Source organism: Gymnogyps californianus, chromosome 2 (genome assembly GCF_018139145.2).
Source record: "Gymnogyps californianus isolate 813 chromosome 2, ASM1813914v2, whole genome shotgun sequence".
Lineage (NCBI taxonomy): Eukaryota > Metazoa > Chordata > Aves > Accipitriformes > Cathartidae > Gymnogyps > Gymnogyps californianus.
Window position 1 is genome coordinate 352,993 of NC_059472.1, and position 17,003 is coordinate 369,995.

The 17,003-nt window shown below is 47.8% G+C and overlaps 1 protein-coding gene across 8 annotated transcripts in view; it reads left to right on the forward strand.

Moving 5' to 3' along the window:
- Positions 1–17,003, forward strand: part of SCRIB (scribble planar cell polarity protein) — a 113,728-nt gene that overhangs the window by 24,375 nt on the left and 72,350 nt on the right. For all 8 annotated transcript variants that reach the window (XM_050915741.1, XM_050915740.1, XM_050915742.1 and 5 more), the window contains exons 4-16: positions 184–273; positions 1,018–1,074; positions 4,934–4,997; positions 6,241–6,315; positions 6,405–6,549; positions 6,909–7,027; positions 7,690–7,889; positions 8,707–8,873; positions 9,469–9,593; positions 10,769–10,894; positions 11,448–11,681; positions 12,154–12,471; positions 14,652–14,714. In XM_050915741.1, coding sequence (XP_050771698.1) covers positions 184–273; positions 1,018–1,074; positions 4,934–4,997; positions 6,241–6,315; positions 6,405–6,549; positions 6,909–7,027; positions 7,690–7,889; positions 8,707–8,873; positions 9,469–9,593; positions 10,769–10,894; positions 11,448–11,681; positions 12,154–12,471; positions 14,652–14,714 — 1,783 coding nt within the window. The remainder of the gene's footprint in view (positions 1–183; positions 274–1,017; positions 1,075–4,933; positions 4,998–6,240; positions 6,316–6,404; positions 6,550–6,908; positions 7,028–7,689; positions 7,890–8,706; positions 8,874–9,468; positions 9,594–10,768; positions 10,895–11,447; positions 11,682–12,153; positions 12,472–14,651; positions 14,715–17,003) is intronic.

Consider the following 17,003-nt stretch of genomic DNA (forward strand, 5'->3'; position numbering starts at 1 on the left):
TGTCTTGGAAATGGGGCATATCCTGGATCAGGAGCCAGGGTCAGAGTTGCTTCCTGCTCTTCTCCCTTCCACATGTTGATACCAATTGGGATAAGACTGGCTTTTGGGGGATTTAAGTGAGGAATTCAGGGCTTGTTTTGTGCACAGAAATTAATGGTGTTTTGTCCTGTCATGCTTTCACAGGCTTCCAGAGGGTTTCACACAGCTTCGGAGCCTGGGCCATTTGGCCTTGAATGATGTGTCCCTGCAGAGCCTCCCCAATGACATTGGGAAGTGAGTATGCGCCTGTTCCTCGTAACAAGGAGGAGGGTTGGGGTTGGGACGCCATGCTATTGGGGTGGCAACGCTAGCAGGACTTGGAGGGGACAAGCATGCCATCCCAGTTACAGCTTGTCCCTGTACTGAACATACTGTGTGAGCACCTCTAAGCATTATTCTTGTTAAAAGACAACATTTTTAAAGAGGTTCCTTTCCTGGTCTCAGCTGCTTCTCCTTCTCTGTGGTCTGTGGCATAGGCAAGGAGTGCATCCAGGCTTCTCAAATCTTCTATCTTTCCTTATTTTATGAGTGCCCGTTTGCCCCTTTCCAAACAGGTGTGGTTTGTCCGATGATGTTGAAATGATTTATGCTGCTAGCAAATGGCCAAGGCAAAGCCCATGCGGCTTTCCCCGTGGGGTGCAGTGCCCCTTCCATGGGATTTGGCTTTCTACATGTGAGGGATTTTATCTTTTTGGGCAGACAGTCCTGTATGTGATACCATGTTTCCTTGTCCTGAGTTTGGGCACAGTGTTGTTTCCCCATGATTTTGCAATAAGCAGTCACCTTCATCAGAAGTCATTTAAGATCCTCTTTGTTTTTTGTTTTCCCCTGTCATCTCCATTCATGCGTACACACTCATGTATATGCATTTGTACAGGTCATGAGGGGTGGTCCCGAGGGAAGGGATATGAGCATCTCCTTGTGTCCCTGAAGCCCTATTCAGTGAATCTGGCTTTCTCGCTCCCTTTTCTCTTGCAGTTTGGCAAACCTGGTGACTTTGGAGCTACGTGAGAACCTGCTAAAGACTCTCCCCACGTGAGTGTCTGTCTGGTGGTTTCAGGAGTCTCCTGCCTGATTGTTCTTACTGATTGCTCAGGAACTTGCTGTTTCTATAGTACAGGCTCTAGCACTTTGCTTGGGAGGGCTCAAGGCTTTGCATAATTAGCTGCATCTTGCTGGATTTCTGTAAATTGGGGTGAGGAGGGAGAGAAATGGTACAGGGCTTAAGAGCAGGGAAGGATGTTCAGAGTCTGTACTCAGCCTCTGTGTCAGGATTGACTTGGAATAGACAGGGTTCCACAAGAAAGCTGCTGGAAATGGTGAGAACCATTTTTCTTGGAGAGGTGGAGCAGATGGCGGATTCTTTTGGAAAAAGACAGAAGAATGTACTGATGTGAGTATAGGAAGAACTCTGTATATAGTGAAGTTCATAATTTCAAGAGCAGCAGAATATGGCTGAAGATATATTTTGCTTCTGACATCTCTGTTTTCTTGGCTGATTGTCCCTTCTGATTGTTCTGGTTGAGCAGTTTGTGGGAATGGGTGGGATAACTGGCTTTCCTGCAGCAGACAAAAAATAAGCCAGCAAGGGAGAAGAGGTAAGTCTTGTTAAATGTTTCAGAGAGTTAGGGACAGAGTTGGATTCCTGGTAGAGGATCTGGTTGGTACAGCTGATGCTATCAGGTAGATAGGATGTGGAGAACTAATGAGTGTGTACATTGATCTCTGGTTTGGAGCCCATGAGAGTTGTTTGTTGAGTTTTCTAACCTACATTAGCTCTGTCACCTTGTTTTCTGCCTGCTTATCCATCCAACTGATGATTTCCCTGGTCTTCCTTGAATATATGTTGGAAGGGATTCTACCTGACTTCTTTTGAATAGCGGTGTGTTTTGGGGCCACACAAACTCCTCAGTGAATGTGTGAAGCATGCAACTATTGTCAGCTTTCCTCAGTGCCCTCTTACTGTTCATGGCAAGTGTTCAATTTGGCTACCTGTACTTTCCCCCTCTTGCTCCTCTGCTTTATTTAAAAAAGAGGGCAAAGGAGGCATCAGATGATACAGTGTTCAAGCAAGGCTTTGAGACCCTAAGCAGTTAGGGCTTTAGTCTTGCTGCTTCTGTGATGGCCATGCCTCCCTCACTGTGAGATGTTGCTTCGACTCAGGCGTGTGCTCTTCCTGATGGTTATTTTCGTCTGGGACCTGCAAGTACAGGCTTTATATGACACCGGTTATATCTGCTTGGAGAATTCATGTGTCAGCTTTGACCCAGAGGACAAGACACTTCCAAAAAGGAGCTGAAAGAGTCTGCACTGGTCAGCTCTCAGGCTTCACACCTGGTGATTACACAATGTAGAAGCATAGTTCAAATTAACACTGTCATCTTGTCTCTGGTGCCAAAGTCACTGGATCTTTTCTGCACAGAAGTTGTCAGCATTAACACCCTGTCACAGAAAGGCGATATTGAGAGACCGGCTGAGATGGCCGCACATGGAATATAGCCACAAGGGAGAATGTGAGATCCACAGCTCCTTATGCCAGGCTGAGAACAGGCAAGCAGGAGAAGTTTGGGTCCTGGCGTTGGGACCCACTGCTGTCTGTTCCATGTGTTCTTTGTGTTCATACAGACAGGTACCACCACTGTGATACACCATATAAACAAAGAGGTGCAATAGCTACATCCAAAGTTGGGCTTTCAAACTGCAGTGAAGAATGGTCCCAATGGCTTTCCACCATCTAGGAACCAGCAAGTATCTGGAGTTGGAGAATTCAGTCTGTGACCAAACCCATATGGTTTCTGGGGAGATCTTTCACGCCCGGTGCTCCCTTGTTTCCCTATGTTAGATTTGTATGCCATCCAACAAGATACTTGTAGCATGCTATGAGTTTTGGGGTTTTTTCTCTGAAAGATAAGTCCAGGCTTGATACTCATTCTGCAGTGCAATTCCAGCTTCTTTTCATCTTTCCCCAATTCCCCAAATTCTACTTTTGGATGATTTCCAGACATAGGAAGAGGATCTTGAAGGCCAAGGCAATTTTCATCAGATCTGTCAGTCAAATATGAGACTGAAATCAATGGCCAAAGAAATTTCAGGGGTACTGTCAGGTACTCTACCTAGTACCTGAAGCTTTTGTACTTAGTCTGGTTGCAAGTTGTTCCCAAGAATGGCTCTAAACGCATCCAAGTGATCTTGCCAAAGAGTAGAATGACTTATCGAAATGGATGATGCTTTCAGTTTTCAAGGTTACTGAGCCCGGTAGGTAGATGGGCTTCAATACTGTGAATTTGTGACTGCATAATGCATAAGTGTCCTTTTGATTTTTGTTGTTGTTGAGCTCCTTAAAAGGTCCAGCTTGCAATGACCTTTACTTGTCAAAATTTAATTTCATTGGTTAGTCTTCTGTTGTCAACAGAGTTCTGAAACAGTTAGTCTTGCACAGCTGATTATCACTCATCTCTCCCACACAGATGGGACACAGCTTGCCAGTAATTTGGGAAGGGTAGCTCTCCATGTATTGTCATGGAATAGTGCAGGGTGATCTATACGGAGGCATTTTGCAAGACCTCATGTATCAGTGTGGATTCCACAGCTCACTTGTCCCTATTTCGGGAATTCAAAGTGTAAAGGTGCGAAGGGACAGTCAAGGCTGCTTCACACTTCAGAGAAGTCAAAGAGCAAATGTACAGTCATAATGAGAGACTACTATACAACAGAATCCTTTTGATGATCCTGTTGATAAACCTTTGCTTGAGTTAAAATGGTATCTCAAAATCTGCCACTGCATAAGATAAGAACTTACTTTTCCTGTGTAGCCCAAATATTTTTATAGCCTGGCCCAGGCAAGACAGATCTCTCTTATTGCTTTCTCACATATTTGCAGCCCCCAGCTTCCTTAGTTTGGATGACGTTGAGATGTATAGCTGTATTTCCAGAGAAATATAGTGATTTCTATATTAGAACAATTTCTTATGAAGAGACTAAAAAGAACTGAAGACCCTCCCTACTGGGGAAGTGAGCAGGGCTGAGATGGCAGTTCTACCCTAGCATAAAGTCAGAGACGGCAACCCCTGGTTCAGGAAATGGGAGTTGGTGTTGATGGGGTGGGACTGAGAGCTCAGGACACATGAACACCTCGGCCATGTTAGAGGAACTGAATCCTGGTTTTGTGGGCTTGCAGACTGCAGCCTTTTATATCACCAGGTCGTAATGTGTTTGGGTACTCAGGGCACGTCCTTGGGCCACCGGTGTTGACAGGCTTTGGTTCCTGTGAAGGCTTCTCGTGGTATCTTGCCTATTGAGCTTCTTGTCTGTACGTCTTGACCTCTTCTGAGACATCGTGCCAGTGTTGTCTTTCCCTTTCTCTTAAGCAGCATGGGTATCCCATTTGGGGAAACTGAGGCTGTTGAATTTGTCATTCCTGCCTCTCTCTGCAGCAATGCTTCCCTTGCCCCCCAAATATGTATTGTCGTCTGCTGAGATTCCTCTGTTATCTGTTAGTCTGTGTCCAGGTCCCCATCCTTGCTACAAAAATGGGCAGCAACGTTAAGGTGTAGCTTGTCATCTGTCATGTTTTTGCTCAAAGAGTATTTTCTGGTGGGAGGGGGAGAAGGCAAATTGGTGACAGTGGAAACTGGCCACTTTGGGACTGCTGGTGCTACTGAACCTGATTCCCTGGTGCAGATGGTCTGGCTTGGGGAAGGGTACCAACTCCACTAAACTGCTTGGCTCAGAGGGACTATGAAAAAGGTCAGGGTTGCCCCATCTGTTTTAGGAGTTATTAAAAATGATGTAATTTGTGAGATGTGTGTCCCAGATGCTAACCTTCCGTTCTTTCTTTCTTTCTTTCTGTTTTTTTTTTTTCTCTCTTCCCCTCTCTACTCCCTGTATCTTGCAGTTCACTCTCCTTCCTTGTCAAGTTAGAACAGTTGGATCTTGGTGGCAATGACCTGGAAGTACTGGTAGGTGAGGGATGGTGGGGAGGGAATACGGGTGGTTGGTAGGGGCAGAACCCCGTACCTCTGTGGAAGCAAGTGGTTTTTCATCTGAAATGCAAAGCAATAGACCCACAGGTTCTTTGGGAGGATTCTGATCTGCCCACCATGGCCTAGTCATTGTTCCCAGCGTAATGTTCTCTTCATGTGTTGGCCCTTGTGTCTTGCTTCCTACTGTCCTCATGCACAACTTGCTCTGCTCTTTCCAAGCACTTTTGCTCTGGGATGTTAATTCTCGCTATCTAGCTGCCTAAGGATCTTTCCTTTCCAATGAGACTCTCTGGTACTTCCTTTCTCTTCTGTGTTGCACTGCCCCCAGCTGTTCTTCACTTCTGCTAGGCCAACTTTCTGCCTTTCTCCTTTCTGATTTGATTTCTCTGCTGCAAAGTGGAGGACCATTCCATGTTGTTCCTGGCAGTGAAGTCAGTCAAGCATGGGGTGTGTGCCCTCTGGACTGGGGTGCCTCCATGGAGGGCTCTGAGCGTAAGCGTACTGAGAGCCAGTGCACAGTCTCGAAATTCAGCTTGTCTTGACATTCAGGGACATCCAGTGATATTCTTTTAATTTTGCAGCTATGGATTAAGCTGTTACTGAATCCTGCTCTTAGTGTTCTGGAATGCTTTTTGGCAGAAACCCATCTAAATTGGGAGGCAAAGGAGTTCGTGCAGCTTGCTATGCACAAGGCTGCAGCTTACTTGTGAGAACAGTTGTCTGACACTTGAACCGCACTCCAGTGGTGCATTAACTCCAAACCCAAATGCTAATCAGTGTGTGTGGTGTTTGTGGAGTGATGCTATGAACATATGTCTACCATTGCTGATGGTGCTGCTATATCATGTTGAGTTGGCCAGTGTTATCCAAATGTTTGTTGTCATGTCTGAGAGGAGGAAGAGGAGAAAGACTCACTTCTTCCGTAAGGCCAGAATTTCCAAAACCCTGTTTAGTTCTTGTCTTGCCTGCTACCAGACAGTCCTTGCTGTTGTCTTCCATGTTTCCTGTTGGGACCTTCTGCAGCCAGTATGTCATCCCAGACATTTCCAAACATATGTGCTGCTATATTGTGGCACACCAACATGTTAGGTAGTTCTAGGAAGTGTGAAAGCAATAACAGTGTCTAGCTTTGCAGAGGTGTGGTGTGATTTGTAGCATCCTAGAGCAGCTTCTCCCCTGTGGAAGGGACTGATGCTATTACTGTCCTGCTCTGTTACAGCCAGATACTCTGGGAGCGCTACCAAACCTGCGTGAGCTTTGGTTAGACCGGAACCAGCTCTCAGCCCTGCCTCCAGTGAGTACCTGTTCAGGGCCATTGATTCACCACTTTGCTCCCTTCCTCAGCTGCTCCCTCGAGCCATAGTGTCTGCTTTCTGATCCTAGGAGCTGGGCAATCTCCGCCGCTTGGTCTGTCTAGATGTGTCGGAGAACAAACTGGAGCAGTTGCCCAACGAGGTCAGTGGGCTAGTAGCACTGACGGACTTGCTCCTGTCACAGAACCTGCTGGAATGCATTCCGGATGGGATTGGTGAGTATTGCGCGATGGGGAGCAGTGCAGTACTTCACTGCCCGGGCAGTGCTCCTGGTGGGGGAGTTTCAGGCAAGAGTGTATGTAAGAAGGTATTAGGGCTCCATGGACATAGTCACAATAGTTGAGTGCAGAAGCAGTAGATGATACTGGTGAGCAGAACTCTACAGGATGAGTTCAGGTTCTTGACCTGCATCGTGCATAGGTGAAACCTGTGAACAAGCCTGGTGGGGAAGAAAGGTAGTGCCTGTGTTGTTAGGTTACATAATCCCTGATGGGAGGCATTTCGGCCAGATGAACATAGAACAGCATTGTTATCTCTGTGGCATAGTTCACACCTAGCTTGTTGCCCTGGCCAGGTCAGCTGAAGCAGCTCTCCATCCTCAAGGTGGACCAGAATCGGCTGACAGAGGTGACAGAGTCAATTGGGGACTGTGAAAATCTGTCAGAACTCATCTTGACAGAGAACATGCTGACAGTAAGTACACCAGCAGTCACGCTGCCTCTCCTGTGCTGTTCACTTTAGCCACATGCCAGGGATCTTTTTCCATCTTCTGGTCTCTGAGCTGGATTCCTGAGCATGCTCCAGCTGCTCTCCCTTCAGCTGCTTTGATGCACAGAGTTTCACCTAGCTCACAGGGTCTTGAGAAGACCCTGGTGGAAGCTGCTTTCTCTTGCCTTTTTTTTTTTTTTTTTTCCCCTCTGAAAAGTTCTCTAGGATAGCTAGGATGCTGGCTCTAGGATAGCCTGTCCTGAAGCCCATCCAATCTGATGGGAGCAGGACTACATCAAAAGCTGCATTTGGTGAGGGGCCATGGAGTAGTGTAATTTAAAATGGCCCTGCTCCAAACTGCTCATGATTTGATTGTTAAAACACAAGTATTGGGAATGGACAGATGAACAGGAGAAAAATCTTGACCAGTGGTGTTCTGAGTGTGCTGTGCTGAGGTGAAGAGTTGGCATGTAACAGTCTGTGAACCTGAGGGAAAATCTGTCCTAAAGTTGTAGTGAGAACTTTATCGAAAATGTGTCTGTTGGGACAGAAGGCAGCTTTTTTTCCCCAGATAGAGGGCTTTATGCCTTTATACCTTTATTCTACTGCTCTTATCTTTTGCAACTACTGAATCATCTGCTTCCTAGGCCTTACCAAAGTCCCTCGGCAAGCTGGCCAAGCTGACGAACCTGAATGTGGATCGGAACCGGCTAACGTCCCTTCCAGCTGAGATCGGAGGCTGTGCCAATCTGAACGTGCTGTCCTTGCGAGACAATCGCCTGGCCCTCCTGCCACCAGAGCTTGCCAACACCACTGAGCTTCACGTCCTGGATGTGGCCGGGAACAGGTCAGCAGCAGGAAGGGTAAACAGGCTTGTAGGCATGTTCCTAAGGGGGCTGTTGTGAAGGAGCAGCATGGGTTGGGCCCTGTTGTGTTTTGGGAGACAGTGGATCTGTGCTGATCCCAGGATCTGCGGTTTGGAGAAGCCCAGACTGGCTGCTTACGGCTCTGGAAAGAGGGCGTGTGTGTCTCAAGCTTTGCCTGTTAAGCCCTTCTCTGTGTTACCTGAATACAGGGTAGAACTAATGCAGAAGTGTGGGGGCATTTTTCCATGTGTGAAATAAAGATCAGGGGAAATCCCTGGTCCGCTGTCTTCCTTCCTGCAGATTTTGTAGTTTTGTGTCATCAGTCCTCAGATGATTGGTGCCAAAGCCTTATGATGTGCACAGCCCCACAGTGTGCAAATACCTGTGATCTGTTCTGAAAGATTCTGCAGATTTTAGCTGCAGTTCTGTTAGCTTAGGCTAGTATTTTTTGTAGCAGTTGGAAGCTGACCAGAGCTTCTGTTTGGAATACTCTCTGTATACTGGTCTGTGAAAGCATAATTCTTCTGTCTTCAAACCCCTCTTCAAAGTTCACCATTTTCACATTGTTGATGGGCATTGTCCTCTACTGAAAACTGATGAGGGTGGGTTACTGGAGCCCAGTCTGTGGCTGTGGCAGAGCCATATGCAGCAGGAGCCATCCGCTTCAGTGTGTGTAAGAGTGAGGTATCCTGCAGTGGCTTGACTCTGTCCTTCTCCAGTGCAAGTGAGGCTGGAGCTGAGTTGAAGTTCCTTCATTATCAAGTAAGTTTAACCAGCAGTTCTTCTTTTCTTTTGCAGACTGCAGAACTTGCCGTTTGCTTTGACAAATCTTAACCTGAAAGCCCTGTGGCTGGCAGAAAATCAGTCCCAGCCCATGCTGAAATTCCAAACAGAGGATGATGAAAAGACAGGAGAAAAAGTTCTCACTTGTTACCTACTTCCCCAGCAACCCTCTCCTAGCCTAGGTAAGAGACTGCATTATGAACGCTGTCTGCAGTGCTGCGTACTCTGGAGAGTGCTGTAGGGAAGAGGCCTTGAACCTTCCTCTCTGCTTGGTTGGACTGTTCTTCGTTACTGTGATACCTGTAGCAGACCTAGGCTCCTGAATGGCTGGTGGCAACCTTCCGAGGCAGAGATTGTTAAAACTGAGAAATTGCTTCTCTGCCAGGTGGTAAAGAAGCTGCAGCCTAGTATTCAAGTCTTCTGCTTTGATCTGTTGACCGAGTTTGTCTGTAAGGTTTGCTTCCTGTCATGATGATATTCTTGTGTCAATACTTCTGATTCGTGCCTTAATCCTACCTTTTTCCTTAGTTCTTGGGTAAGGAGTGCTAGAGCTGAACCATTCAGGTCCTTTTGTAGAGGCTGCTATAGATCTGGTGGGAGACGTACAAGAAGTGACAAGATCTGGAGGCTACATCCTTTGTCGTCAAGGCCTCTGTGGTTTGATGCTGTGGGCAGATACAGCAGAAGTGCCCTAATGGGTTGAGAACTGTCTTTCATCCAAGCCTACAACCCTGCTTGTTCAGAAAGTAGCTCCCACTGTGTTTTCTTTCTCCCCAGAAAATCTTTTGCAGAACAGTGTGGATGAGAGCTGGACGGACACCAATTTAAACAGAGTCAGTGTGATTCAGTTCCTGGATGAACCCAAAGCAGATGATGAAGAGGAGTCTGGAGCAGAGAGACGGGTAAGAAGAAGGGTTTCTGGAGGCTTGTTAGCTCCCTGTGGAAACATAGGCACAATCTAAACTTTTTTCCGAAGATGGGGAGCCATTATGGTGTTCATGTTTCACCCTGTAATACTGCTGCAGACATGTACTATATTTTTGCAGTCCGAAGGGCTTTTGGTGCCCTGAGGAGACAAGCAGGTATAAAAGAGAATTCCCTGAGAGCCTTTGTGCAGATTTACATTTTGACAGCTGTCCCATGGGAGTTGAGCTGTGACTGCTAACCTGCCCACGGAGCATTCGAGTAGTCCAGAGATCGTAATAGTCAGAGCACTGTCAGGACTGGATTTTAGTTGACTCCCTTCATGGGGAAGAGCTGCACAGCCAAACTCAAGCCAGGCAATCTCCACCCCTCCAAGCTTGGAGCCAGATGCAAGCCCATGCTGTGGAGTATCCTGCTACTAAACACTGTAGAGAGACAGCCTCAAAAACTATGGAAGATGATTTTGCTTTAATTGCAGATGCAAAGGGCAGGATAAAAGTTGCAGTTTTCAGCAAGTACTCTGTTGGTTTAAATCTCCTGCAGGATTTTTTTGCCTTTTTATCTTGTGGAGAGAGATTCTTTTGAGATCTGAATCCTTCTAATAAATTGTATTTGCATCTGTTCTTGCAGCATGTATATGGTGCTGGTGTTTGGAGGTTTTGTGGGGGTTTTGTGATTGTTTTTAACATTGTTATTAATTTTAGAATACTGTTTCTCTTGACTCTTAGCTGGGATGGAACTAGCTAAGCATCACAAATTCTGGTAGCATACGGGCTTATCAGACGTGTTAAGAAACACCAGAGGGATTAAGATGATATTCCACCTGTGTGATTTAGGGGTTTCTGTGTTGACAGTTTTGCATTTACTAAGCCTGAAGCACAATTTAAAACTGCCTGTCTCTATAATTCCTCCCAATCCCCTCCCGAGAGAGAGCTCTGAGAAGTGTTCTCTGCCTCCGTTTCTTTCCTCTTCCCAGCTGCAGGCTATAGTACTGCAGAGGCCCAGATCAGATCCTGCAACGTGACATTTAGGTCATGTCCAGCTGGGGCTCTAGCACTCTGATGAAACGTTATTTGAAATGGTTCAGTTCTGAGGCATGGCACATGCTGCTCTGACTGTTGAATCTCCTACTCTGGGTGTTTTTCTTTGGTAGGGCTTACAGCGCAGAGCAACCCCTCATCCCAGTGAACTGAAGGTTATGAAGAAAGTGATTGAAGTTCGGCGCAATGAGGTATATGCTGCAAAACCTGACACGGATCTGAATTCTCCTAACTCAGAAGTGAGTGCTGTTCACTAAATGGATAACCACAGAGAACATGTAGCGGACTTGGGGAATGGGGAGGCAGTGTGTGTAAGCTGGGCAGAAAGAACTTTTGGGAGAGATTGGAAGGGACTGAGCATGGATTGCCTGGATTGCAAGGGTTGGAATCTGCCTTGTGGTGTCAGCTGGGGCCACTGAGATAGAGCAAGAGATGCAACCAGGAGACAGAGAATGGTGTAAGGGGAATTGTGTGCATTGGTACCACTTTTGTCATAGCACAGGGAGAGGAAAAGAAGGCTCTGATATTCCCAGTAAAGAATGATGGAAACGGAGTGCTCGGAGGAGGCATCTTGCTGCCCAGGTGTGATACTAAGAATAAATGCCCACACAGATGGTGGAACGGGGGGGACCTAGGTGAGATGCAGCAGGCTTGGCAGGGAAAGCAGCGGGCAGCCTGAAGAAAAAGCTGGTTTTGTTGGTACTGGATCATACCCCACCTCACACCAGTCACACTACATTGCTCCATCTGCTGCTTTGGTTTCCATCTTGACTTTTACAATCATGTTCTCAGGAGAAGAGGCTGAGCGCCACGTCAAATCGCAGTGAGGACTCCCACCTTTCCAACAGCACTGCCTCTGCTGACTTTAGGGGAGAGGAGCAGGGAGAGGAGGGAGAGAGGAGCTGGCCGAATGGGCAGGTGCCTGAGATGCAGGAGCTGGAGAAGGAGGCAAAGCCCAGAGCTGAAGAGGAGCATAAGGAAGCTGCTGACCAAGAGGAGGAGGATGTGGAAGTGGAATACAATGAGGTAGGAGCCTAGGAACTGCAGCAGGGTCATGATAAAAAGTGGAAGGACTTGAAAGTTTCAGAGGAAATGGTAAATGGATGTACAGAGTGTGATTTGGGCATCACTGGAGGCAAATACAGGCCGTGTAAGCCAAGTGCAAGTAGAGATTCAGGCAGCCTGTGGGAGCTGGGTCCATGGGAGACTAGGATGGACAGTGTGGGAGCCAGACAGGAACAATGGGAAAATCAGGGTTACAGGTTTGAGTGCCCTCAATCCCTGGAGCTGACAGAAGATGTGTCTGGGTGAAGGAGTTGATATGGAAAAAGGCAAGTACGGTGAAATTTTAACATGTATTCCTGCATCTTCTTTAGCACAAAAGCAGCAATGCTGGCTTTGCGTGTGTTGGTAGTGGGGGGACAGCAGGTTTCTGCACTGCCTCCAGATACGGCTGTTACCTGAGGTTCACAACCTTTCTGGGGCTTTGCCATTGTAGCCTACTGTACACTTTGCTGAGGATACACTAATACGGAGTGAGGATGAGGATGAAGATGAAGAGCGACCATTCCCAGTGGAGAAACAGAGGCTTATCCGCAAGGACACGCCCCATTATAAGAAACACTTTAAGATAACTAAACTGCCCAAGCCAGAGGCAGTGGTGGCACTCCTGCAGGGGCTGAACAGTGATGGAGTCCCCAAAGAGGAAGAGGAGTTAGGAGGCTGCAATAACAACACAGAGCCCGAGGATCAGGAGGAAGCATGGGATGAGGATGACAGAAAGAATGGAACTTTATCTGCTCAGCCGTCAGTGAAGGTAAGGTCTCATGGGGAGGGGGGAAGGTCAGAGGGGTGCCAGACCTCCCTTCTGCTACTTTGAACTACCAACCAGGTTGACGTGGTACCAATGAAAACATTGGCAAGAGGCTGCAGCACTTCAGGAGAGACATGCTGAGGGTGGGAGAGCTGAAGTTCATTCTGGGGCTCATATGATTGTCCAGGAGCTGTGCCGTGTTGCTTATGTCTGACTCCTTGTGCTGCATCCGGATTCTTGCACCCTCCCCATCATGTGTGATGTTGTGTTCTGTGCTGCAAGAACAGTTCTTTTGGCCCATCACTGACAGATTCTTCCATTCCTTTCAGTTGCTTCCTCGCTTGCTGGTTGTTGCACCTCATTTGCAACAGGATGAGCTTTATCGCTGGATGGATCTAATCTCAGGCTTATGTTCAGGCTGCTTACACTTGTCTTTCTGCCACAGTGCTTCCTGGAGAGGAGTGGGTAGTGAGAGCAGACGGGAGCATCCCCTTCCCATTGGTTCCACCCTGTGCCTGCCCCAGCGCAGATGCAGTCTGATGAAATGTGCATTGAGATTTAGGGGAACGTGTGCTCTGGAGTTCTGCCATTGCAATGGGGCCACGATGGGCCTTTCTGGTTATGCTGGGGGCTGATGAGATAGGAGGTCCTTGGCTCTACTCAGCTGAATCACCATGTTTGGTTAGGGACACCCAGAGATTCTTGCTTGAGGGAGATCCTCACAGTGGAATAGGAATATACTGATGGGGGACGCTGCATGAGGTTAGACCAGTTCTTAGTGAAGTTCATGTGATGATTTTGTGAGGTGCGTTTGGCAGGCAGGGATTAGGATGTGGCTGAATCTCCATCATAGTCTGACACCAACAAATCTCATGGGTGAGATGTTGGTCTCTGAACTGGTGGAAGATGCAGGAGTAAAAATCTGTTCTTGCTGTTACTGCACACGCTCCAGACTGTTGGGATCGTTTCCACCCCATGCTGGAGTTCAGATTGCTCAGAGGAAGGTTCTTGCACTCAAGTTTGCTTTGGAGCCTTTCTATCAGTGGATGCTTGCCTTGCTGTATCGGAGCTGATACAGCTTGTCCCTTGCTCCCTAGGGACAAGGCATATAGTTTCCTTACTGTTTGTGGAGTTCTTCAGAATGAAAAGGAGTTGCTGCTGCTTGTAAGAATGTGTGAAGCCATCTTGAGTCCCCTTCATCCAAGACCTGCCATACTTCGGAAATGCCCTCACCCAAAAAGCTTATTTTAGTCAGGGACTCAAAGCTGAGGATGCACTGACCCATTGGCAAAACCTGTAAAGTCTACATAGGCGTTGAGACCACAGGTTTGGTGTATCTATTCAGAAAGTTACCTTTGTTATTAGCTAAGCCTTCTGCCTGGAAATCACAGTTTTCCTTTTCATGGGGCTAGGTTGGATGCCTGCTCCATGAAGGCAGATTTATTAGCTTGCCTCCTGAGCTGTCTTCCAGAAGTGGGAATGTGGGGAGCAGTGTCCCTGTGCAGTGGAGTTTCAAGTAAGAGGTGCCACATACATGCGTTGAAGAAGGAGGTAGGACAGGGTGTGCAGGAGGCTAAATCCTTAAACCAGAGGGTTTTTTGCAAAGACAGTTGGTTTGCAAGAGAAATCCTAAGGTTTCCTGCATTTGGGAGCAGGATCCCTGGGTGTCTGGCAGGATGCACTGTTCCACCGGCGGCTCTTCCCTTTGCAGGAGGGACCAATGCAGTTTGATTTGGGATCGCTTCATTCCTGTGCAGCAGCTGGGTGGCACCAGAGATCCCTTTGTGTTTTTCTTCTGTGTTGTTTAATCCTTCCCTCCTCACTGAATGACCTGGTACAGAGGGGGTAAAGTCAGCTAATAGTGTTCAGCTTGTGAGCTTGGTGGGTCACAGCCTCAGAGTGCCAACACAGACAAAATATGGCCTTAAAGGTGCAGCTTCCAGTTAGCTGGGCCAAAGAGCACTGACACTCTGCATGTTGTGAGCCCCGGGAGCAGCCCTGTCGCTGGTACTCGCTGGTAGGTGGTAATCAGGAGTGGTGTGAGTGGGGTCTGCTCTGGTGCTGTGTGGCCAGACCTATCGGAGTGGCGTGCGTTTGTGTGTTGGGTGGTGGTGGTAGTGGTGGCGGGTTTGGTTTATGCTCCACTAATCCGCATGCCTCTTTGCTGGTTCCTGTCCTAACAGGGGGTGTCGTTTGATCAAGCCAATAATCTGCTGATTGAACCTGCTCGCATTGAGGAGGAAGAGGTCTGTACCACTCCTACTGTTCTCTCTCTGCCAAAAATCATTCAGTCTGCTTGATTTGCTTCCCAGGCTCACCCATTGTTGTAGGGGAAACTGATCTCTCTGGGTCAAGTGGCTTCTGGACCTGACTGATCACAAACACACAATGATTGTTTCCTCCCCTGCTTTCACCTCCTTTCCCTACTTTTCCATACCTGAGGTGAGAATGGCTGCTGCAGATCAGGAGTGAGATGGAAGAAATGTAAAAAAACCAAAGGGGCCTGAGGTGGAAAGTTCAGTTCCTATTTGCTGTGCACTGAGGAAAGAGAAGGTGGAAGAAAACAAATGCATACTTCTGGGAGTGGTGGGTAACCCTGAAGGAGTAGAGGCCTCAGGAATCTGCTGAGTACTGTGTATGACCCCTTGGGAGAGGGAGGAGGTTCTAACTCAGGACATTGTGCCGTTGCATGAGAAAGGTGGACTGGAGCTAATGATTCATGCATCTCACGCAGCCCCCCCGTAGAATCCTCTCAAGTCTTCACATGCAGTGCTTTGGGATGTCGGAAGGGGGCAGGTAGCACTAGAGGGTCCATAAAGCCCCTGGCACATGTGTGGTGTTCTGTGCCAAAGTTTTAAGTCCTGTGTCTTGCTGCTTTAGCTCATCCTCTGACTATGATTAACTTCCTGAATTTGTTTCCAAGTTTTCAGTAGGCTTGCCGGATCCTTTGGGTCAGTGGGCATTCTGCAGGCAGTGTTTCCAAGGAACTGTTGGAAGCAGAGTGCTACTGCCACTGGCAAGAGGCAGAAATGGTTGTCAGTACTAACAGCTTGCATGAAAGTTTCTTCCCTTGGGACAGTACAATGGTACCAGACCCATGTGTTATATGAGACTGCTGGCCTGGTTGTCTCTGTGAACTTGGCTCTTTGCTACTCCCTCAGGCGTAAAATGGAGGCTTTTCTTTCTTGGTTTTGGAGTAAGACTTTCTGGGAGGCGAATGACAAATCCTTTCCACTTCAGGCGAAGCATGAGCTGGCTCAGATGTGGTCCACTGTTAGTGTGTCCTGAAGATTTGTCCATCTTAGCTCTAGATCACTGAAAAACATATTAATACTTCTTGCGTTTCTCTTTTGCATAGCTCTTCTGTCACTCAGAGGCAAAATTGAGTATAGCCAGGTGCTTCCTGATCCTTCATTTGGGAAATCACTGCTCTTGATCCTTCTTTCCAGCTGTTAGATGTCATGTTCCATTTGCAGAGTTTTCTTGCTCCTCAAGGTGCGGGGGCCCAGGAAACCTCAGTCTTGTATCAGGAAACAGTCTGCCTGCCTCTTCCTTGGCTCCTGCCTATGCTTCACCTGCATCTGATGGAAGTGCCTAGAACTTCTCTGTGGTGGCTGGAGAGTGTGGCTGGTTAGAGGCCCCACGTTTGCTCTGGTGTCCCTCCAGTGCAGTCTCCTTTTGCGCAGGTCTGTTCCCTCACTGTAAAGAGCAACGTGGTAGTGCAGCTCCCAAGGACAAGCATACTAGAGATCCACTAGATGGGTGGTGGTAGCCGAAGGTGCCCCAGAGCAGACCAGCTTTGGGAAGCAGTTGATTGTCCTACAGCTCTGGCGGAGTGCTCAGCTCAGTGGATGGTTGCTGACCTCTCCAGTCAGTGATACTCTGTCATTTTAGTGGAATCATGCTGGGCACCTACCAGGACTGCAGCTCGTGGAAGATTCAGTCTCCAGAAACATCAGTGAAAGCAAACTGTGGGACTCAGGCTGAGAGCGCTGTAAGTGAGAGCTGAACTCAGGCATTGCGCGGCTGGGACACCTCACTCATGCTGAGAGGGGTGCCCTTGCTATCTTTCCTAGCACGCTGGCTGTGAAAAGCATGTGCCTCTCACGGAATAGGTGGAGGACAACAGGAGAAAAATTCAGGGCCTTAAAGACTACTTAGCATCTGAGTAGAGAATTAGCTTGGGAAGTGACCGATCCCAGAAATAGCATCTGCCTGCTGTTTCCAGGGATGATTTCATGTCCCTGAGAAGAGCCTGTTATAGCTAAACCAGTGGGCTGATGAAACTGAGCAAGACCAGTGCAGGGTGGAGAGCCTGGTGCCCCTTGAGCAGCACAGTTTACATTCATAATGCTGCTGTCACATTCCTTGTATAATTTTATACAGCTCTTAGAGAGAAGGAACTACTGATTGTGTGTTCTTTAAGCCTAAATCATAATCCTGAGCCGAAGACTAACCTTGCCAGAGTAGAGCTGGAGACATCTGCCTAACTTCTGTCAGCACCCTAGCAACAGGGTGTAGGGAGCCTGGTGCTA